Raw genomic sequence first — 22,139 nt, forward strand, 5'->3', positions numbered from 1 at the left:
AGGTGGACAGTATCCAAGCAAAACAGAGAAGTCCTTGGAGGCAGTGTCATAAAGAGAGCCCACACTCCGGGGCCATGAGCGGGGTAGTGTTCCATTCCCCATGTGCCCGTATATCTCTTCTGGGCTCATTGTCACCATGACCTTGACCTGAGCCATTCATAGATGTCACATGAGTGTCTGTGCTGACATGAGCTCCCCAGCACAGCAGGAACCCATGTCCCCTGCAGCAGCTCTGGGTCTGGGGACCCATCCATGGTGAGGGCCCAGGGGTGTGCTGGGGAAAAGGAGACCCCATGGGGAGGCTTTGGGAGGGAAGGACCTGCCCTGGTCTCCTCACCTGGATGAGATATCATAGGAAGCCTTAGGAAGTCCACCAGACGCACCGTCATGGACACCAAAGCAGGGCTCAGGGGAGGGACTGACTGTTCCCCTTCCTGTGGGGCTGCTCACGTGACAACACCATGACAGGCAGAACTGGCCACCGCATGGCCACACCCTTTGTGTCTGTCTGTCCCGCGGTCACAGTCGACCCTCCATCTGCACAGCCGGAACCAAAGAGAGGAGACGCCATGACCCCCACCCTCACAGCTCTGCTCTGTCTCGGTGAGATCTGAGGAGGAGAGGGGACACTCTAGTCTGGGAGGGACCCACCCCACAGACAGGCCCTGGTCTGTCGGAGACCCTGGCTGAGGAGGCTCACAGGAGGAGAGGATCTTCTAGGATTTGGGGCAAACCTCTCACAGGGACACTCTTCCAGGGCTGAGTCTGGGCTCCAGGATCCAAGTCCAGACAGGTGAGTCTGATCCCAGGGGTCCCAGTCCCACCTCCTCACTGGAGACAGGGGCCACCCACCAGGCAGCAGGGAATGGAGAACAGATGTTCTGGGCTGACCGAGGGGGACGTCTAGGGGTTTGGGGCAGAGCTAGGACCTGGAGGTGTGAAAGGTCTGTGTCCCAGCCTCTGTTTCCTTCCAGGGACCCTCCCCAAACCCACTGTCTGGGCTGAGCCAGGCTCTGTGATGCCTTGGGGGACATCTGTGACCATCTGGTGTCAGGGGGGCCTGGAAGTCCAGGAGTACCGCCTACATAAAGAGGGAGAGTTAGAGACCTGGGACAGACAGAAGCCACTGGAATCCAAAGACAAGGTCAAATTCCCCATCACACACATGGCAGACATATATGCAGGAAGATACCGCTGTGACTATCTCAGTCCCACTGGCTGGTCAGAGCCCAGTGACCCCCTGGAGCTGGTGGTGGTGACAGGTGCGAGCCCACTCAGGGTCCCAGCCCCAGGCTCTGCCCTCAGGAAGGGGGGGTTCAGGGGTCTCCCTCTCACAGCCCAGCCTGGGGATAATGTGGGGAATCTGAGCCTCATTTCACACCACCCCCTCCTCCTCTCCTAGGATCCCAGAGCAAACCCAGCCTCTCAGCTCTGCCCAGCCCTGTCGTGACCTCAGGAGGGAATGTGACCCTCCAGTGTGCCTCACGGATGGGATTCCACAGGTTCATCCTGATGAAGGAAGGAGAGCGCCAGCCCTCCTGGACCCTGGGCTCCCAGCCAGCTCCCCATGGGGGGACCCAGGCCCTGTTCCCTGTGGGCCCCGTGACCCCCAGCCTCAGCTGGACGTTCCGATGCTACGGCTATTACAGCAACACCCCCCAGGTGTGGTCGGTCCCCAGTGACCCCCTGGAGCTGCTGGTCTCAGGTGAGAAAGTCTGACTGTTGCCCCATCTGTGTTTTGAGGCACCAGACAGGTTAACGCGGACTCTGCTCCCAGGGGAGCCCCAATGAGAGGGTGGGTGAGGGGACCACGGGGACTCGCAGGTCAGCGTCACTGACCGTGATGGACGGTGAGACCTGGGGATCAGGACGGGAGAAGGGAGGTTTGGGGAGAAGCAGCCCCTGCCATCCACGGCTGGTCTCTCCCAGGTGTGTCGGGGAAGCCCTCCCTCCTGACCCAGCAGGACACTGTCGTGACCTCTGGACAGAGGCTGACCTTCCAGTGTCACTCTGATGTCGGCTACGACAAATTCGCTCTGTCCAAGGAGGGGGCACCTGACCTTCCACGGCGGCTTAGCCGGCAGACCCAGCCTGGGCTCTCGGGGGCAACCTTCTACCTGGGCCGGGTGAGACCCTCCCATGGGGGCCGGTACAAGTGCTACGGTGGATACAACCTCTCCTCTGAATGGTCGGCCCCTAGTGACCCCCTGGACATCCTGTTGGCAGGTGAGGTCTCACAGCGTCTGTCAGGACTCCAGACTCTGCACAGGTCCTGCCAGGCGAGCCCCAGGTGGTGGTGGCCGGGACCAGGGGTGTGGGGTCACCAGGGAGGGAGGGAGACAGAGAGAGATAGGGGATAGGAAGGGACAGACTCGGAGGACACAGACAGACGCAGTTCAGATCAAGGGCTGGACAGTCCCTCACCTGCCCTTCCTCTCCCTAGGACAGCTCTCCTACACACCCTCCCTCTCAGTGCAGCCTGGACCCATGGTGGCCCCAGGAGAGAATGTGACCCTGCTGTGTCAATCACGGAGCTCTGTGCACACTTTCCTTCTGTCCAAGGAGGGGGCAGCCGATCCCCCGCTGCGTCTTAGATCACAGTACCGAGCTGGGCAGCACCAGGCTGAATTCCACATGAGTCCTGTGACCTCAGCCCATGGGGGGTCCTACAGGTGCTATGGCTCCACCAGCACCTCCCCCTACCTGTTGTCACAGCCCAGTGATCCTCTGGAGCTCCTGGTCTCAGGTGAGGGTCCCTGACCTTGTCCCCTCTGTGTCCCAACATTTTCTTCTGGGCCCTGGGACCAGGAGGGGTCTGGTCTAGGATGGAAGTGGGGGGTTCCAAGGGATTGTCAGCAGAGGGGTCTACCCTTCATGCATGGTGTAGGAGGGAAACAGGTCCTCCCACACTTGCCTGTCTGTCACCCCAGCCCCAGGATTCTCCTGGGAGAGGAGGAGCTTTGGGGGTCACAGGGCACTTGAGGAGGAAGAGTGAGAGCAGAGACAGGGTCTCAGGGGAAGCTCCAGCCCCTCCACACTCCTGTCTTTTCCCCAGGACCCTCTATAGACCCTGGCCCCCTGACCACGGCCCCCCCCCCCCGACCACAGGGCCAGGCTCAGTAGACTGTGAGTCACAAGGGCTGCTCTCCAGGGACTTTTCTTCTAGACTCTCAGAGATGCCAGGCAGACAATGGGGCTCCAGGAGCTCTGAGGCTGGTGAAGGGGGCTGGGGTGGTCATGGCAGAGGGAGGGGGAGGGGCCCACTGGGGGAGGTGCAGCCCGGTACCTCACCCTTACTGACCCCAGAGGCTCTGAGGGTGAGTGAGGGTCTCTGTCTGCCTTGGTGGGTGGGTCCATGGGGAGCGGGTTCTGAGCTGCCTCTCAGTTCAGAGTTCTCTGGTGGCACTGGCTGGCACATGCTACTCCCCCATGTGTTGTCACAGCCCAGTGATCCCCTGGAGTCCTGGTCTCAGGTGAGCGGCCCTGACCTTGTGCTCAGCTCAGGACACAAGTCTCTGGAAAGCCTGACGTAGTAACACATGTGGGGATTGCAGGGGCTCCACAGAGGAGGATCCTGCCCTTGAAAGGTTGGGAAGATCCACAGTGTGCACCCGGGGTCCCCCATCCTGCAGTCTCAGCAGAGTAAGGAGTAGGGGCTGCGTGGGCGGTGAGCGAGGACATTGGTGAGTGAACAGCGCCTCCCACTCACCTCCTGTCCCTCCATAGCAGAATCTGATGGTGTTGTCAGCCCCCCGGTACGCTCTCCTGGACAGAAGCCTCCCCACCTTCGGGCACCGCTCTGCTGCCCCCACCCCCGTGCTCACCTGGGGGCCTCCATGCCCCTCGGTGCACACCTGAGAGCCAGGAGGGTGGAGTCTGGCTCACGGGAGTCCCCAGGGAGGCTGCACCCCATGTCCATGTACATTGGTGTCCACTCTGTGTTGTGTGTGGTCGCTGGTCCAGTGTCCCTGTGTCTGCTTCTCATACCTTCTAGAGCAGCACCTGCAGATGATGGCAAAGGGAACTCAGGTGACAAGGACGCCAGACTCAGAAACCAGTCCTCTTTCTCCTGTATGCATTGGGGTTAGACTGGATTCACACAGTCCTTGTGGGAAACAAGCTCTGGAACTCCCAGGTCTTTTTATTATTATTATTTATTTTTTAATTTAAAAAATCTTTTAAATTTAAATTTAATTTTTTAATTTAATTTTTAAAGTTATATTTTATTTTTCCGTGTTCCAGAATTCATTGTTTATGCACCACACCCAGTGCTCCATGCAATCCGTGTCATCCTTAATACTCACCACCAGGCTCTCCCAACCCCCTGCCCCTCCGCTCTGAAACCCTCAGAGTCCACAGTCTCTCATGGTTCGTCTCCCCTCCGATTTCCCCCAACTCCCTTCTCCTCTCCAATTCCCAATGTCCTCCATGTTATTCCTTATGCTCCACAAATAAGTGAAACCATATGATAATTGACTTTTCTCTGCTTGACTTATTTCACTCAGCATAATCTCTTCCAGTCCCATCCATGTTGCTACAAAAGTTGGGTATTCATCCTTTCTGAGGGTGGCATAATACTCCATAGTGTTTAAGGACCACATCTTCCTTATCCATTCATCCATTGAAGGGCATCTTGGCTCTTTCCACAGTTTGACTATCATGGACATTGCTGCTATGAACATTGGGGTACAGATGGCCCTTCTTTTTACTACATCTGTACCTTTGGGGTCAATACCCAGTAGTGCAACTGCAGGGTCATAGGGTAGCCTTACTTTTAATTTCTTAAGGAATCTCCACACTGTTTTCCAGAATGGCTGCACCAGCTTGCATTCCCACCAACAGTGTAAGAGTGTCCCCCTTTCTCCACATCCTCTCCAACACTTGGTGTTTCCTGTCTTGTTAATTTTGGCCATTCTTACTGGTGTGAGGTGGTATCGCAATGTGGTTTTGATTTGAATTTCCCTGATGGCTAGTGATGATGAACATTTTTTCATTTGTCTGTTAGCCGTTTGTCTTATTTGGAGAAGTGTCCGTTCATGTCTTCTGCCCATTTTTTGACATGATTATCTGGTTTTTTTGGGTGTTGAGTTTGAGGAGTTCTTTACAGATCTTGGATATCAGTCCTTTGTTTGTAGTGTCATTTGCAAATATCTTCTCCCATTCCGTGGGTTGCCTCATTGTTTTGTTGACTGTTTCCTTTGCTGTGCAGAAACTTTACATCCTGATGAAGTCCCAAAAGTTCATTTTTGCTTTTGTTTCCCTTGCCTTTTTAGACATGTCTTGAAAGAAGTTGCTGTGGCCAGTGTCGGAGAGGTTACTGCCTATGTTCTCTTCTAGGATTTTGATAGATTGCTGCCTCACATTGAGGTCTTTTATCCATTTTGAGTTTATCTTTGTGTATGGTATCAGAGAATGGTCAAGTTTCATCCTTCTCTACACAGCTGTCCAGTTTTCCCAGCACCATTTATTGAAGAGACTGTCTTTTTTCCACTGGATATTTTCCCCTGCTTTGTCGAAGATAAGTTGGCCATAGAGTTGAGGGTCCATATCTGGGTTCTACTCTATTCCACTGGTCTGTGTGTCTGTTTTTGTGCCTGTACCATGCTGTCTTGGTAATCACAGCTTCATAATAAAGCTGGAAGTCAGGCAACATGATAACCCCAGCTTTGTTTTTCTTTTTCAACATTTCCTTAGCGATTTGGGGTCTTTTCTGCTTGATACAAATTTTAGGATTGTTTGTTCCAGCACTTTGAAAAATGCTGGTGGTATTTTGTTTGGGATGGCACTGAAAGTATAGATTGCTCTGGGCAGTAGAGATATTTTAACAATGTTTATTCTTCTGATCCATGAGCATGGAATAGTCTTCCATCTGTTTGTGTCTTCTTCAATTTCTTTCATGAGTGTTCTGTAGTCCCTTGAGTACAGATCCTTTACTAACTCTTCTATTGGTGCTACCGAGTCTTAGCACATTTTCGATGAGTCTCACTTTGTTATTTTTCCATGTATAACATTCAGTGATTTGTCACATTCATGAACTTCAAAGTCTTTGAACTTCATTCCTTTAAGTAGTGTCACTTCATAGTCTGTTATAGGAACATCTCACCCACTCTAACACCACGTACGTCAGCTGTCTGAGTAATTGCTGAGCAAGCCTAAGAGAAGTGTGAGTTTGGGTGTATTTTTATATCCTGTGAACTCACTGTGCTCTCTCCCTTTCAACCACTGTTCAATATGCTGCCGAAAATGATCATAACCACAAACACGTGGAAATTTCACTGTCTCATGTCTAAAATGCACAGCTATGTTTCTCGCTTCAAAGGACAGAGAAAATAGCCACAAGATTCACGTCACGGAAACAACTTGATTTATACCCAAAACTGACTTTAAAAGCAAGCTCATTAAAAATCTATTTTTGTATAAAAAATAAAAAATTATATTAAAAAATCTATTTTTATATCAAAAGCACTGTTGACCTATCTATTTCAACTCATTTTCCTGCTTCATTAGGATCTTATTAAAAATGCATTCTTGGGGGGCACCTGGGTGACTCAGTGGGTTAAGCCTCTGCCTTCGGCTCAGGTCATGATCTCAGGGTCCTGGATCGAGACCTGCATTGGGCTCTCTGCTCAGCAGGGAGACTGCTTCCCCCACTCTCTCTCTCTCTGCCTGCCTCCCTGCCTACTTATGATCTCTCTCTCTCTCTGTGTGTTAAGTAAATAAATAAAATCTTTAAAAGATTTTTTAATGCATTATTTTCCTGAAAGATGTCTGTCTGCTGAACAGCTATGCTTTTTCCTTGATTTTAACAATACAAGGCTCTTTAGAAAGGCTTCCTGGTTTCAGACATTTGGGGGTTAACCCAACCACATAACATTTACTGTTCACTGGTATTTTCTGAATTCAATAAGGTAATATTACTTAGACTATTTGGATGAATCTTTATAATAAGAATTGGTTCATATTTTGTTTTTCCTTTTTTTTTTTTTTTACTTTCTTGCTTTTCATATGAAAACTGGGTTAAGAGATGTCAATGATTTTGTATATGAAATCCACATGTATTCACTTCCTCAGGTCTGGTCTGTGATTTAGTGGGAACAGAGGTTGTCTTTTCAACAAACAAAATGATTATCTATCCCAACTTCAAATCTCACCAGATTTCTAGAGTTTGTCCCCAAATAGCGAGATGATGATGGAGACTCCTTCTTCTGGGCACATGTCCCTGACCTGCCTCTAGTTCCCCAAAGCCTGAGTCCAGACTCTCCTGTCCCCATCCTGTCTCCACATGCCACAGATCGACCACCCTCCTGTTGAGGAACAGACAGACCATACTGAGCAGAAAACATGCAAGGACATGATGATTTCTGTGCTGGGAGGCCATTTTTCTCTGCAACCCTGATCTGGTGGGGCACAACCAAATCTATCCCGAGTGACTCAGGAGCAAAGTCTGAAATTAAAGAGAACAAGGAGGCTTAAGGAATCCAGTGAGGAGAGCAGAGGAAAGCCCTGTAGTGCAGAGAAGGGCTAGTTCAGGAACTATCCATAGTGACAAGCTGAGGACAGGCTAGACGGGGGTCTCCAACTCCTTCCATCAGCTTCCATCTTACCTGCAGAAGCAGCTGGCACCATGAGCCCACCCCAAAACAAGTCAGACCCCAGCAGTGGAGACTAGGAGAAATTCTAAGTGATGGGACTGCTGTGGAGAGGGGTGTCCTGTCCAGGGGAGGCAGGTCCCCTGCGTGGACATGCAGGATATGGGGGATGTGGGTCTTCTCTGACCTCTGCAACCTCTCTGTCCTCATTCCTAGGCTTGGACCCCAGAGATTACACGGTGGAGAATCTGGCCTGCATGGGCGTGGCTGCCTTGATCCTGGTGGTCCTCGGGATTCTGCTGCTAGAGGCTCAGCACAGCAAGAGAAGGACACCAGACACAGCCAGGAGCTAAACATGAAGGGGAACAAAGCCACCATTCCATGTGGCAGAGCTGTGGGCATGCATCCCAGGTGCCCAGAGGGATCTGGAGGAAAGCCTGCAGTTCACCCTCGCTGATCTGTCTGCTGACAACATCGAGGGGGAGCCTGGTTCAGGTGCAGGACATGTCTGTGCTGCTTCTTGCCCAGGACTTGTCCCCCGTGACCTGTGGTGCTTTCCCTCCTGCATTGCTGGACATCCTTGACTGCCCCGTCTTTCCTCATCCCTGTGACTTGAGGGTTCATCCCACACAGCAGGGCTGGTTCATACCTTCTTACAGCGGCAGCTCTGGTCCACCTTCAGGGGATACATTTATCTTCACTTTCCATTTCCACCTTCCCTGATGTCCACTATTGTCCTCCATTCCTTCAGCCCAAAACACAGACTCTGTTTTCATAAGTAAATAAGTTAGTGAAAATCAGGCCTGCTTTGGAACAGATGACTCCAAAACCATTCCCTGAACCCTCTCTAGACTCACAGAGCTCTTCTGTCCTCGTGCGGTGACACCTGGTGGAATCTTCCAGAGACACCATCAGTTTGAGTGAGCTCAGGGATGTGTGAGGTGCAAGGAATAAATGTTTGTTTATTTTAAGTTGTGATTCATAACATTTGCCCATTTCTTTGGCATATACACACCCATCATGGGCAACATCAAGGAGCCATGTAATTGCACTGTGCACCCAGGTGGGAGTCATGGATACACCATCTTCACGAGTGAATGTGATCCTGCAGGGGACACACCTCACCGGAGACCCCAAAGTGCACACGTGTGTGTGTGTGTGTGTGTGTGTGTGTGTACGCACGCGCGTGCGTGCGCATGTGGGGATGCTTGTGTGTGCGGCTGTGTCTGTCTCCAATATTTTCCAGTGCTTATGTGTCTGCCATTTTTCCTTCATGCCGTACCTTCTCCATCCTGGCCTCCTGTTCACGCCTGGGCTCCTGTCCACATCTGGGTTCCTAATCTTAATTTTTTTAAAGATTTTATTTATTATTTAAATGAGAGAGAAAGTGAGGGCAGGCGCTGAGGGACAGGGACAAACATACTCTGGGCAGAAAACAGAGCTTGACCTCAGCCTGGACCCAGAGCTCAATCCAATGACCTTGAGATCATGACCTAAACCAAAATCAAGAGTCAGAGACTTGAAGGCACCGAGCAGCCCAGGCGCCCCCTGGATTCCTGTTCTAAGTGAAGTGAACTACAACACTTGGCAACCGTTCACAGGCTGAAAATAGTCCACTACCTAAAAACGTGAATTTCTGAAAATGCCTTCTCTCCCATTCTCTTTCTATAGTGGGATGCTGGGAAACATCCCCCACCCCCGGAGGGTATGATCACAGTCCTAGGGGCAGAGGCTCCCTCTGTGTGTTGAGGGATCCACCCCCAAAGCCCTTCCTGTCTCTCCTGAGGATGCAGCCTGACCTCCAGGATCCCCATGCCTTCCCCACTGAGAGGACCCTGGGGACCCCTCTGCATCCACACGGGTGCAAAAATCATCCCTTCCAGCCCTCCGCGGTCCCAGGCAGCAGCAGGGACTCAGCTTAGGTCTCTGCCTCTGCTGGGGTTCCAATTGCTTCTGGAGAAGTTCATTTCCCCTTTACCTGCATGTCTCTGTGTCTGCATAGTTCAGATGTGCTGTGGGCAGCAATCCGGTATTCAGAGCAGACAAGGTCTCCAGCGGGCACACGAACCAGCCACCTGGATGCAGAGTCTGGACCCGGGACCCCATCACCATGAGGGACCCCCAGCCCATGCTCGTCTTACCTGGTCTAGAAACTCACAGCTCCCCATCCCTCCCATGACCCCGACACCCAATCCCCACACTCACTCGGGGGGGTGCAGTTCAGGACGACATCAGCAGATGGGAACTGAGGAGCAGAGCAAGGACACGCCGCCCAAGGTCAGGCTGGCAGTGGACAGTCCAAGAATAGTTCGGTGAAGATCCGCTTTCCTGCAAAATCAGAGCTCTAGCCCAAATACACGTCCCCTGATGCTCACACACAGACCGCAGGGTGAGGAGGTCAGCTCAGCCCCAGGAACAAGGGGCACCAAGGAGCCAGGACGGATGGTCTGGGATGTTCCCAGCAAGGCCAGAGGTGGACAGTGTTCGAGCAAAACAGAGAAGTCCTTGGAGGCAGTGTCATAAAGAGAGCCCACACTCCGGGGCCATGAGCGGGGTAGTGTTCCATTCCCCATGTGCCCGTATCTCTCCTCTGGGCTCATTGTCACCATGACCTTGACCTGAGCCATTCAGAGATGTCACATGAGTGTCTGTGCTGACATGAGCTCCCCAGCACAGCAGAAACCCATGTCCCCTGCAGCAGCTCTGGGTCTGGGGACCCATCCATGGTGAGGACCCAGGGGTGTGCTGGGGATGAAGGAGACCCATGGAGGAGGCTCTGGGAGGGAAGGACCTGCCCTGGTCTCCTCACCCAGATGGGGCATCTCAGGAAGCCTCGAGGTCCACCCGCTGCACCATCATGGACACCAAAAACAGACTGGGCCTGAGGAGGGGCGTTCCTCTTCCTCTGGGACTGATGACGTGACAACCCTGTGACAAGCAAGACTGGCCTCCCCGTGGCCACACCCGGTGTGTCTGTCTGTCCTGCAGTCACAGTCAACCCTCCATCTGCACAGCCGGAACCAGAGAGAGGAGACGCCATGGCCCCCACCCTCACAACCCTGCTCTGTCTTGGTGAGATCTGAGGAGGAGAGGGGACACTCTAGTCTGGGAGGAACCCACCCCACACACAGGCCCTGGTCTGTCAGAGATCCCAGGCTCAGGAAGCTCACGGGAGGAGGGGATCTGCTAGGATTCGGGGCAAACCTCTCACAGGAACTCTCTTCCAGGGCTGAGTCTGGGCTCCAAGACCCAAGCCCAGACAGGTGAGGCTGATCCCAGGGATCCCAGTCCCATGTCCTCACTGGGGAGAGGGGTCACCCACCAGGCAGCAGGGGATGGAGAACAGATGTTCTGGGCTGACCGAGGGCAATGTTTGGGGGCTTGGGGCTGAGCTGGGATCTGGGGGTGGGGAAGGTCTGTGTCCCAGCCTCTGTTTCCTTCCAGGGACCCTCCCCAGACCCACTGTCTGGGCTGAGCCAGGCTCTGTGATGCCTTGGGGGACATCTGTGACCATCTGGTGTCAGGGGAGCTTGGAGGCCCAGGAGTACCGCCTGCATAAAGAGGGAGAGTTAGAGACCTGGGACAGACAGAAGCCACTGGAATCCAAAGACAAGGTCAAATTCCCCATCACACACATGGCAGACATATATGCAGGAAGATACCGCTGTGACTATCTCAGTCCCACTGGCTGGTCAGAGCCCAGTGACCCCCTGGAGCTGGTGGTGGTGACAGGTGCGAGCCCACTCAGGGTCCCAGCCCCAGGCTCTGCCCTCAGGAAGGGGGGGTTCAGGGGTCTCCCTCTCACAGCCCGGCCTGGGGATAATGTGGGGGGGTCTGAGTCTCATTTCACACCCCCACCTCCTCTCCTAGGATCCCAGGGCAAACCCAGCCTCTCAGCTCTGCCCAGCCCTGTCGTGACCCCAGGAGGGAATGTGACCCTCCAGTGTGCCTCACGGATGGGATTCCAGAGGTTCATCCTGATGAAGGAAGGAGAGCGCCAGCCCTCCTGGACCCTGGGCTCCCAGCCAGCCCCCCATGGGGGAACCCAGGCCCTGTTCCCTGTGGGCCCCGTGACCCCCAGCCTCAGCTGGACGTTCTAATGCTACGGCTATTACAGCAACACCCCCCAGGTGTGGTCGGTCCCCAGTGACCCCCTGGAGCTGCTGGTCTCAGGTGAGAAAGTCTGACTGTTGCCCCATCTGTGTTTTGAGGCACCAGACAGGTTAACGCGGACTCTGCTCCCAGGGGAGCCCCAATGAGAGGGTGGGTGAGGGGACCACGGGGACTCGCAGGTCAGCGTCACTGACCGTGATGGACGGTGAGACCTGGGGATCAGGACGGGAGAAGGGAGGTTTGGGGAGAAGCAGCCCCTGCCATCCACGGCTGGTCTCTCCCAGGTGTGTCGGGGAAGCCCTCCCTCCTGACCCAGCAGGACACTGTCGTGACCTCTGGACAGAGGCTGACCATCCAGTGTCGCTCTGATGTCGGCTACGACAAATTCGCTCTGTCCAAGGAGCGGGCACCTGACCTTCCACGGCGGCTTAGCCGGCAGACCCAGCCTGGGCTCTCGGGGGCAACCTTCTACCTGGGCCGGGTGAGACCCTCCCATGGGGGCCGGTACAAGTGCTACGGTGGATACAACCTCTCCTCTGAATGGTCGGCCCCTAGTGACCCCCTGGACATCCTGTTGGCAGGTGAGATCTCACAGCGTCTGTCAGGACTCCAGACTCTGCACAGGTCCTGCCAGGCGAGCCCCAGGTGGTGGTGGCCGGGACCAGGGGTGTGGGGTCACCAGGGAGGGAGAGAGACAGAGAGAGATATGGGATAGGAAGGGACAGACTCGGAGGACACAGACAGACGCAGTTCAGATCAAGGGCTGGACAGTCCCTCACCTGCCCTTCCTCTCCCTAGGACAGCTCTCCTACACACCCTCCCTCTCAGTGCAGCCTGGACCCATGGTGGCCCCAGGAGAGAATGTGACCCTGCTGTGTCAATCACGGAGCTCTGTGCACACTTTCCTTCTATCCAAGGAGGGGGCAGCCGATCCCCCGCTGCATCTTAGATCACAGTACCGAGCTGGGCAGCACCAGGCTGAATTCCACATGAGTCCTGTGACCTCAGCCCATGGGGGGTCCTACAGGTGCTATGGCTCCGCCAGCACCTCCCCCTACCTGTTGTCACAGCCCAGTGAGCCTCTGGAGCTCCTGGTCTCAGGTGAGGGTCCCTGACCTTGTCCCCTCTGTGTCCCAATATTTTCTTCAGGGCCCTGGGACCAGGAGGGGTCTGGTCTAGGATGGAAGTGAGGGGTTCCAAGGGAGTGTCCGCAGAGGGTCCACCCCTCACAGTGCAGGAGAGAAACAGGGTCCTCCCAAGCTTGCCCGTCCCCCGCCCCAGCCCCAGGATTCTCCTGGGAGAGGAGGAGCTTTGGGGGTCACAGGGCACATGAGGAGGAAGAGTGAGAGCAGAGACAGGGTCTCAGGGGAAGCTCCAGCCCCTCCACACTCCTGTCTTTTCCTCAGGACCCTCTACGGACCCCGGCCCCCCGACCACAGGCCCCTGGACCACAGGGCCAGGCTCGGCAGATGGTGAGTCACAAGAGCTGCTCTTCAGGGACTTTTCTTCTAGGCTCTCAGAGATGCCAGGGGGACGATGGGGCTCCAGGAGCTCTGAGGCTGGTGGAAGGGGGCTGGTGGTCATGGCAGAGGGAGGGTGAGGTGCCCCCAGGTGCAGTGCAGAACACAGGAGGCCCGGCACCTCACCCTTACTGACCCCAGAGGCTCTGAGGGTGAGTAAGGATCTCTGTCTGTCTTGGTTGGTGGGTCCATGGGGAACGAGTTCTGAGCTGTCCCTCCGTTCAGGGTCCTCCGGAGGCACTGGCAAGTCTCCCCAACTGTAAAGGAGAGAGTCGTGAACAGAGATTTCCCATAGACCATGACTCTGATCCTGGGAGAGAAGGGCTTATGGGGAAGCCCCCAAGGTCATGTCCTATGGGGAATTCTGTCCCTTTGCAGCAATGACAGTGACATTGTAAGCGGAGGGGAGGGAGGACAATGGCTGGGGGCATTCAGGTAATAAGGGGAATCTGGAAGGACCCTCAGCTCCAGAAGAAGATGCTGGGACAGGCCGGGCCCCAGATGAGGAGCCCAGAGCCCCAAGCTGGTGTCTGCACAGGGGACAGCATGAGGAGAACTCAGGGAACCCACAGCCCTGGTTCTAGTCTCAGCTCTGCTGCCTCCAGGCTGGGTGACCTGAGACATGTGAATGACCTCTCTGTGCCTCAGCTTTCTGTCTGTGGAGTGGGCGGGAGGAGCAGCAGTCGTCTGCTGGGTGATCATTGACGGGGTCAGAGCTGAGTGCACAGAGCCCAGCAGGTGCCTGGCACACAGTAGGTGCTCAGGTAGATGGCATCACTGGCTCATTCATGGTGTGGCTCATACACAAGGTCCCCACTGGTACCTGTACACCCTCACTGGGGCCTCGGTGGCCTTCGTCCTGCTGCTTGGCCTCCTCGTCTTCCTCCTGGTCCGACACCGGCATCAGGTCAGATGCAGAAAGCCAGGTGAGAAGAGGAGGGGGTGAAGGGCTGCAGGGGTGGTGGCTGCCCCGTGGGCCGAGAGGGTGGGCTCAGAGCAGCGGCCAGAGGGAAACCAGAGTGGTGGGAAAGGCCAGCATAGAAGGACACCTGTGCAGAATCTCAACTCAGAGAATCTAGAAAGAAACCCCCAGGTCGGCCCCCACGAGCCAGTTGAAGATACTTCCCTCCATTCAAACTGGGGAGATGGAGAAACACACAGACAGTATGTGTGAAGGGCGCCTTTCCCTAGAATCACATGGTTGGGGGTGGGGGTCATACCCTCCCAGACCAGAGGGACACTGATTCCCAACATCCTGCAGGGGCTGCAGACCCAGAGCCCAAGGACAGAGGCCTGCACGACAGGTAACTCCTGCCTGTAGTCCCCCAGACTCCCACCCACCTGCCTCTGCCCCCTAACACCCTGTCTCCTCCCCAGCTCCAGCCCAGCCCCTGCCGCCCAGGAGGAGAGCCTCTGTGAGATGAAGGGGGCCGCGCTGGGGGTGGGCTGGGAGGGCCCGGGTCCGGGGAGAGGACTGAATTCCCACATGCCCCTCAGCCCACTGCTGAATTTCCGGGACGGCAGACACCCTATCTGGGAGCAGGGTGGGGTCTGCAGCCCAGAGCTCCCTATCTGGGAGCAGGGTGGGGTCTGCAGCCCTGAGAGGAGGGCTCAGGGGACCTTGCCAAGAGACACACCCTTTTCTGTCCCAGCAGATGTTGCCATGCAAGACATTCAGCCTGAGGAGGGGGTGGAGCTGGACCATCGGGTGAGACCCCCACTCTCAAGCAGATCCCAAGGTCTTCATGGTGCCAAACTGAATCCAGTGGACACTTCCATGTCCTCACACCACCCAGTCTCAGTAGTGTCCCTCAGAGGCCCTCACGCTCTTGGGTACCCAGGATCAGCCCACTGTGACCTTGTGGGGCCTCCTTTGTGCTCCCCTTGTCTGGCTCCCCAACCACTGTCTGACTTCTGGTTATTGGGGTCCATACTCACGTCTCAAGAGAGTGCATGAAGAAGTGATTCTCCCACTGGTCACTAAGTCCCTTCATTCATTCACCCAGCAAATGATACAGGGAGCGCAGCATTTGCCAGGTCCCACCTAGTGCTACCAGCATAGCTGTGAGCCAATCTGACCACCCTCCATGAGTTCACTTTGTGGGTGGTGGACAATATGCATGGAAGTGGGCAGCATCCTCGAGGGCAACGTGCGGCCAAGGAAGATAAAACCAGGGCACAGGATAGCAGGTGCAAAGGTCCTGAGGCAGCAACATGCTTTATCAGGAGCATGGCCCATGCAGCTGCAACCAAATGAGCAAGAAACACTGTCCGGAATAGAATCAGAGCCAGAGTAAGAATCACATGCTCCAAGGCTCAGGAAGCCCCTGGGGAGTTCACCAGGAAAGTGACCTAATGGGCAGGAAAGTTTGAAGCATCGCTCTGGCAACCATGAGGAAAATTGTCTGAGGTGGTCAAGGGGAATCAAAAAGACAAACCTCCGCTTCACTCTCTGTCTGCAGCAGAAGACACAAGATGAAGACCCCCAGGGAACAACGTACGTCCAGGTGAGCCGGTCAAGATCAAGACTCGGGTATGGACTGGCCACTTCTCCTTCCCCCATGTCGGAGGGACTGTTGGACTCAGAGGACAGACAAGCAGAGGAAGACAGACAGATGGACTGTCAGGTGGGTCCCTTCTTCTCTGAGTTCCCAGGCATCCCCTTCCTCAATCACAAGCCTCCCCTCTCTTCCCCACTGCAGGTTGTTGCATCTGACGCCCCCCAGGATGTGACCTACGCCCAGCTGGACCCCTTGGCTCTCAGATAGAAGACATGGGCATCCGCTCCTTCCCAATCAGGGGACCCCCCCAGCAGAGCCCAGTGTGTATGCTGCTCTGACCATCCACTAGCCCCGGAGGGACCCAGACCTCACACTCCAGAGAGGGGGACCACAAGGACCCTGGAAGGCACAGGAGCTGCCCACAGTGGGTGCCACCTAATGACCCTAGCCAGCCTGGACTCCTCACATGGACCAGTAAGAACTCCTGGGACCCTCTGGGAGTCACCAATTCTGCCATCAAAGATTGTAATAACCCTACACTTTGGAAATCAAACCGACTTCCCAGTTACCCATGAAAGAAATGAGAAAATCAAAAAGGAAACAAGAGGGACGCCTGGGTGGCTCAGTTGGTTAAGCAGCTGCCTTCGGCTCAGGTCATGATCCCAGCGTCCTGGGATCGAGTCCCATATCGGGCTCCTTACTCCGCAGGGAGCCTGCTTCTCCCTCTGACTCTGCCTTCCACTCTGTCTGCCTGTGCTCGCTCTCACTCTCTCTCTCTCACAAATAAATAAATAAAATCTTTAAAAAAAAAAAAAAAAAAAAAAAGGAAACAAGAAAATGTTTACACTGAAGGATAATGTAAATGTTATACATCAAACCAGTGAAATGGGAAAATTAAGAACCAAGTCAATGATCTAAGCTATTATACCAAGAATTTAGAAAAAAAATAGCAAATTATTCCAAATGAAGGTAGAAGAAGGGAAATTAAAGTGATAAGAGAAGCTAACTAATGAGGTCAAACAAAAAAATAGAGAAGAATCAATGAAGCCCAAAATGTTCATTTTTTTATATATTCATCATATGTTGAAATCCTAGTCACAATGAATGGCCAAGGAACAGAGAGAGAGAAGGCACACAACACATCACCAGTCAGGACAGTATCACATCCTACACACTTTAAATCGATAACAGAGTTTATTATGTTCACTCTTATTAATTGTTATTATATTATGAACAATTTTATGCCAAAATATTAGAGAAGGTAGATGAAACAGACAAAATCCTCAGAAATACAGGTTACCAAACTAACGGACACCAGGATGAATAGAAAATCGGAATCACTGTGTGTAAAACGCAGTGAGTATGCAGTTAAAGTTTTTCCCACTAAAATGGTGAACTGAGTCTGGAAAGTTTCACTGGTGAATGCCCCCAAATACTGACGCACTTGTGAAATATACACACACGAGCACATGGACACACCTACACTCGTGAATATGTGAACACACACACACTTGTGGACATGTCTACACGCATGAACATGTAGCACACACGAACACACACGTGCACATACACATACCGAACTCACACAGGCTTCCCCTGAGAATAGAGAAAGATGGAGTACTTCCCCAGCCCGTTTTATCAGGCCCGAAAAAACAAAAATTGACATGAGAATCTGACGAGAAGAACCAACCAATTAAGTAAAGGGGGGAAAACGTGCTAAGTACTGAATGGATAGACTAGGGACTCCAGCCTGGCTGTTTCCACCTAGACACCCCCAGCTGATGAGACTGGGTGCTGTAAGTGCCCAATTCGACGTTCCTTTGCCTAATTCTCATTTGTTGCCTACTATTACCTTCATCAATGTGTGGAATCCTTTCCTCTTCTATTCCTCTTCCTTAAGCTCCTTGGAGGAACTATCTTAAGCATCCTGACTTGGGTTCTCTTAGGTTTCTATAATAATAATGTTTTCTTTCCTTCTGGAAACTGAATGAATGAATGAATAAATAAATAGTATGATTATTCATGGATCACAAAATTGTATGCATGAACTATCCAAAATAAGGTAAAGACCTATTACTCTAATCTGAAAAGGATTTATGCCACGTCACTTGAAACATCAATCGATATACAAAAATCAACTGCATCTCAGAGGTCCTGTTTGGGGCCAAGAGGAAGTGGACACCCGTTTCCCTGCAGAACCCCATTGTTCACAGGTGAAACTCCCACAGACTATAAACAAGACCTATGAGTACTCTGAAAAGTGGAGCGAAGTCAGCCGCCAGGCTCAGACTATGAAGACCCCAGGAAGGACACAGCTGAGGTCACAGGAGGGCACGTGGGGCCCCTGGACTCTGTGCCTTCCACGTGGCAGTAATGAGTCAGCACCCCAGCAATGTGCCAGGAGAGGCCTCTGAGACCGAAGATATAAAAGATCCAGACCCTCAAAACATCACATCCAAACCCGCCAGGTCTCCATTAAAAAAAAAAGTCACTCATCCAAATAACATGGAGGACAAGGGGAGATGGAGAGGAGAAGGGAGTTGAGGGAAATTGGAAGGGGAGATGAATCATGAGAGACTGTGGACTCTGAAAAACAATCTGAGGGTTCTGTAGGGGCGTGGAGTGGGAGGTTGGGGGAACCAGGTGGTGGGTATTAAGGAGGGCATGGATTGCATGGAGCACTAGGTGTGGTGCAAAAACAATGAATACTGTTACGCTGAAAAGAAATAAAAATAAATAAAATAATAAAAAAAAGAAAAAAGAAGAGAAATTTTAAAATTTTTTAAAAGGTCACTCATCATAACAAGAGCCAGGAAAATCTCCTTGGAGTGAAAAAGAGCAGGTGCATAGATGCTAGCTCTCCACCAACACTGTTTCAGACAAGGACTCCAAGGCCAATGCAATGGAAATGCTTCAAGGAGCCATTACACATACACACATGCTTCAGACACATCCAAAAATATACTGGTGCCATTTTCCCAACAGCTTTTGCTCACTTCGTCTCACTAGGTCAGATCTGGGTAATTATCCCAATATTTCAAGCTTTATCATCATTATTGTGTATGTGTGTGTGATGGTGATCTGTGAGCTTGTATGTCACTATCATCATTGTTTTGGGGGCACCACAAACCACACCCACATAAGACAATGAATGTGGGTTCTCGACGCCCCATCAACCTACCGTTCCCCGTCTCGCGCCCTCTCCCCGGGGCCTCCCTGCTCCCTGAGACCCGGCAGTACTGAGATGAGGCTGGTTAATACTCCCACCATGGCCTGCCAGGGTCCGGTGAAAGGAAGAGCTGAACGTCTCTCCCTCTAAATCCAGCGCGAGAACTGACTAAGCTTAGGGAGGAAGGCGGGTCGAAGGCCAATCTCAGGCCCAAAGCCAGGTCTGTTGTGCCAAACGGCCCAGCTGTAAGCACAAAGGATAAGGTCGTGAACGCTATTGCAAGAGCTCATCCCGAGCAAGGCCCTGACTCCCTTCAATTCTGTGAAGGCCCAGGGAGGCGTGGAGCCTGCAGACCCATTTGAAGCCCGCAGAGGTGGTTCAGCAGGTGGGAGGAAAGAAGCCGTCCCCAGGACAGTGTAAGGCGAAGCAGCTGGTGCTGACAGAGGAGCCACCGCGAGTTACCCGGAGCCAGCTGATGTGATCCGCCTCGGCGACTGCACTAACCACGGATCTCCAGTGTGGACGGAACAGCCTCCTGCTGGCAGAGGATGCCATGTAGGACTCCCATTACTAGAGAGAAGTCAGTGCCGGCCTCAAAGCCGCAGAGGACAGGCTGAGTCCTGCCAGGGGCTAAGGCAGCAGGGGCTTCGAGGTGGAGCCCATGCTCAGGGACACTCTGAGACTCCTAGAGCCCTCAGGAATGATGCTCGATCTCCTCTGCCTGGGCTCCGTCGGCACAGCAGCAAAGCCTGGATGGCGGCACATCTCTTTACAACATGGTTACTGAATATTTTAAGCCCAGTCTTGAGACCTACTGGTCAGAGGGAAAACAACCATCCTTGTCCCTGGTGACAATGCACCTGGTGACCTGGGGCTCCGATGGGGATGTTCAACGAGATTAATGTTGTGTTCACACCTGCGAACACAACACCTGTCCTGCAGCCCATGGATCAAGGCGTCCTTTCAATATTCAGGTCTTAGCATGAGCAAACACGATTTGCAAGGCTGTAGCTGCCTTAGTGATGGCTCTGATACAGCTGGGCAAAGTCGACTGAAAACCTTCTGGAGAAGATTTAGCATTCTAGACGCCATTAAGGGCACTTGGGATTTGGGGTGCCTGGGTGGCTCAGCCGGTTAAGCATCCGACTCTTGATCTCAGCTCAGGTCTTGATCTCAGGGTGGTGAGTTCAAGTTCTGCACCTATGGAGGCTACTTAAAAAAATAAAAGAACATTGGTAATTCATGGGAAGAGCTCCCACCTTAACAGGCGTTTGGAAGAAGTGGATTCCAACCCTCATGGGTGACTCTGAAGGGCTCAAGGCTTCAGGGACGAAGTCACTATTGGAGTGGTGGGAAGAGCAAGAGAACCCGAAGTTGCTGTGGAGCCTGAAGAAGGGACTGCACCACGGCAAGCTCACGGTCAAACTCGAACGGACGAGGAGCCGCTGCTGAAGGAGTAGCAAAGAGAGGGTTTCCCTGAGTCGGAAGCCACTCCTGGAGAAGATGCTGTGCACGTTGTTGAAATGACAACGGAGGATTTGGACTATCACACAGACTTGGTAAAGCAGCGGCAGAGTTTTAGAGCATCGACTCCCAATTTCGAAAGCAGCTACAGAAAGCAGTCCTATTGCGGTTAAATGCTGGCAAACAGCATCACCGGCCACCGAGAAGTTGGGACAGGAAGAGTCGATTGATGCGGCAAACTTCACTGTTGTCTTATTTTCAGAGTATTCCCAGCCACTCCATCTTCAGCATCCCTGACCCTGTCCAGGTAGCAGCCACCAACATGGTGGAGACAACATTATAGGATTGTTCCCTTAGTGCCCACAGTTCTTGGTCACACTGCTTCGAAGAATGAAGAGTTAGACCCAACGAAGAGTGATGGGCAGTCAAGTCTATTGAGCATAGTACAAAGCTCGCAGAGAGGGAGGGACCCCAAGAAGGTCGCTGTTTTGGAGTTCAAGTCTAGGGATCTTATAAGCTCCTTGGAGGAACTATCTTAAGCATCCTGAGTTGGGTCTGCTGTAGATTGGCTGCTAAGAAATCCCAATCAGGGTTTTGATTATGCACCCATTCACCTGTTGGGTTATTGTTTTCTTGTTGATGATCTTTAGGGCTGATCTGGAGACTAAATGCCTCAACTTGTGATGGTGACCAATGTTTTACGTTAATTGTTTTATTTCGGGATGTTTTGCAAAAGTCGCTTCTGCAGAGGCTGCTAGTCAGAATGCTATCATGGTTTTGTCTAAGCTGTGAAACAGGATGCTAGTGCGGTTTTTCTCTCAGCTGTCCTGGCTCTGTGTTTTCTTGTTGGGGACCCTGACCCTGAGGACCTACGTGTCCAATTAACCCCTAACAGCAAGCCTCTCCAGCAGCAGAAAGATTACCACCCTGAAAGCTCAGATGATGGTCAGCACTTGTTACCCATTAAGTATTTTTAAAATTGAGCTGTGTGCATTGTGGGTTTTTTAGACATGCTGTTGCGCACGTCATAGACCACCCTGTAACGTGAATAGAACTTTTAAATGCCCTGGGAAACCAAAAGTCCCTTGACTTGCTTTACTACGTGCTTTCTTGGTGGTCTGGATGTCCAGAAAGGTCAAGTTGCTGCAGGCGATAAACAGCGCCAAGCTAGAGACAAATAGCAAGAGGTTTCAGAACATCTCCCCCGTTCCGCAAAACCAAAGGAAATCCCAAAATACGAGCCGCGGTTTGGAGTGAATGAAGGAGGCCCGCGGCGCGGGAGGGTGACTTCCCCCAAGTGGGGGCGGCGGGCGCCAGGCGAGCTGCTCCGGGTGAGGCCCGATTCCCGGTGTGGGGACGGTGGGGGGCAGGACTGCAACACCGCGGGGACGCGGCAGCGCGGCACAGGACACTCAGGCATTCGGCAGGCCTGGCCTCTGCTCGGGCTGCCCAGACCCGTGTGCCGCTACGGGACGTTGAGAGCCGTGGACCTCGGGAGTCGGGAACTGACCGGGCCTATCCTGGAAGGTTCCAGGCTCCAGCCCTGGGGGTGTCGTGGGGGCGGGGGTGTTCCACGGAGCGGGTGCTGTTGCGGCCCAGAGAAAGGGACCACTACGTTGCGACTCACACGATCCCAAGCAGGACAGTGGGGGAGACGCCCCTCCCCCTTCCTAGCTTGCTTGCGCCGCGACCCGCGTGGCCACGGGGCCACGGTCCTCCAGCTCAGCTCGCCGCTCTGGCCCGACCTGTCGTCTCGAATGCTTCCCCTTCTGATTGGTGCAGG

The 22,139-nt window shown here is 53.3% G+C and overlaps 2 protein-coding genes and 1 long non-coding RNA gene across 7 annotated transcripts; 2 read left to right on the forward strand and 1 right to left on the reverse strand.

Moving 5' to 3' along the window:
- Window positions 1-474: 474 nt before the first annotated feature.
- Window positions 475-16,323, forward strand: LOC309852710 (leukocyte immunoglobulin-like receptor subfamily A member 6). Of its 5 annotated transcripts, XM_082709834.1 has the most exons (13): window positions 475-603; window positions 758-793; window positions 975-1,262; window positions 1,403-1,705; window positions 1,930-2,226; window positions 2,444-2,746; window positions 13,109-13,174; window positions 14,032-14,148; window positions 14,484-14,526; window positions 14,600-14,637; window positions 14,878-14,930; window positions 15,685-15,849; window positions 15,925-16,323. In XM_082709834.1, exons 1-13 carry the CDS (start codon window positions 486-488, stop codon window positions 15,988-15,990), a joined length of 1,893 nt encoding a protein of 630 aa, XP_082565960.1. In that variant the 5' UTR covers window positions 475-485; the 3' UTR covers window positions 15,991-16,323. The 5 variants fall into 5 exon arrangements, with proteins under 5 accessions (XP_082565960.1, XP_082565961.1, XP_082565962.1 ...); XM_082709835.1 differs by lacking the exons at window positions 13,109-13,174; window positions 14,032-14,148; window positions 14,484-14,526; ... (2 more) ...; window positions 15,685-15,849; window positions 15,925-16,323 and adding exons at window positions 3,995-4,135; window positions 4,243-4,368; window positions 7,806-8,560 and having other exon boundaries at window positions 478-603; XM_082709836.1 differs by lacking the exons at window positions 13,109-13,174; window positions 14,032-14,148; window positions 14,484-14,526; ... (2 more) ...; window positions 15,685-15,849; window positions 15,925-16,323 and adding exons at window positions 3,995-4,135; window positions 7,806-8,560 and having other exon boundaries at window positions 480-603.
- Window positions 10,533-13,173, forward strand: LOC309852724 (leukocyte immunoglobulin-like receptor subfamily A member 5). The gene is made up of 7 exons (XM_082709889.1): window positions 10,533-10,661; window positions 10,817-10,852; window positions 11,034-11,321; window positions 11,460-11,762; window positions 11,987-12,283; window positions 12,501-12,803; window positions 13,109-13,173. The coding sequence occupies exons 1-4, from the start codon at window positions 10,628-10,630 to the stop codon at window positions 11,687-11,689; spliced, it is 588 nt and encodes a 195-aa protein (XP_082566015.1). The 5' UTR covers window positions 10,533-10,627; the 3' UTR covers window positions 11,690-11,762; window positions 11,987-12,283; window positions 12,501-12,803; window positions 13,109-13,173.
- A 575-nt stretch (window positions 16,324-16,898) lies between the features above and the next one.
- Window positions 16,899-22,124, reverse strand: LOC309852730. The gene is made up of 2 exons (XR_014305348.1): window positions 21,984-22,124; window positions 16,899-21,523 (listed from the first exon to the last, which is right to left on the reverse strand). It is a non-coding gene; the product is annotated as an uncharacterized lncRNA (long non-coding RNA).
- Window positions 22,125-22,139: the final 15 nt, after the last annotated feature.

The sequence above is a fragment of the Mustela nivalis genome, assembly GCF_964662115.1.
Source record: "Mustela nivalis genome assembly, chromosome: 18".
Lineage (NCBI taxonomy): Eukaryota > Metazoa > Chordata > Mammalia > Carnivora > Mustelidae > Mustela > Mustela nivalis.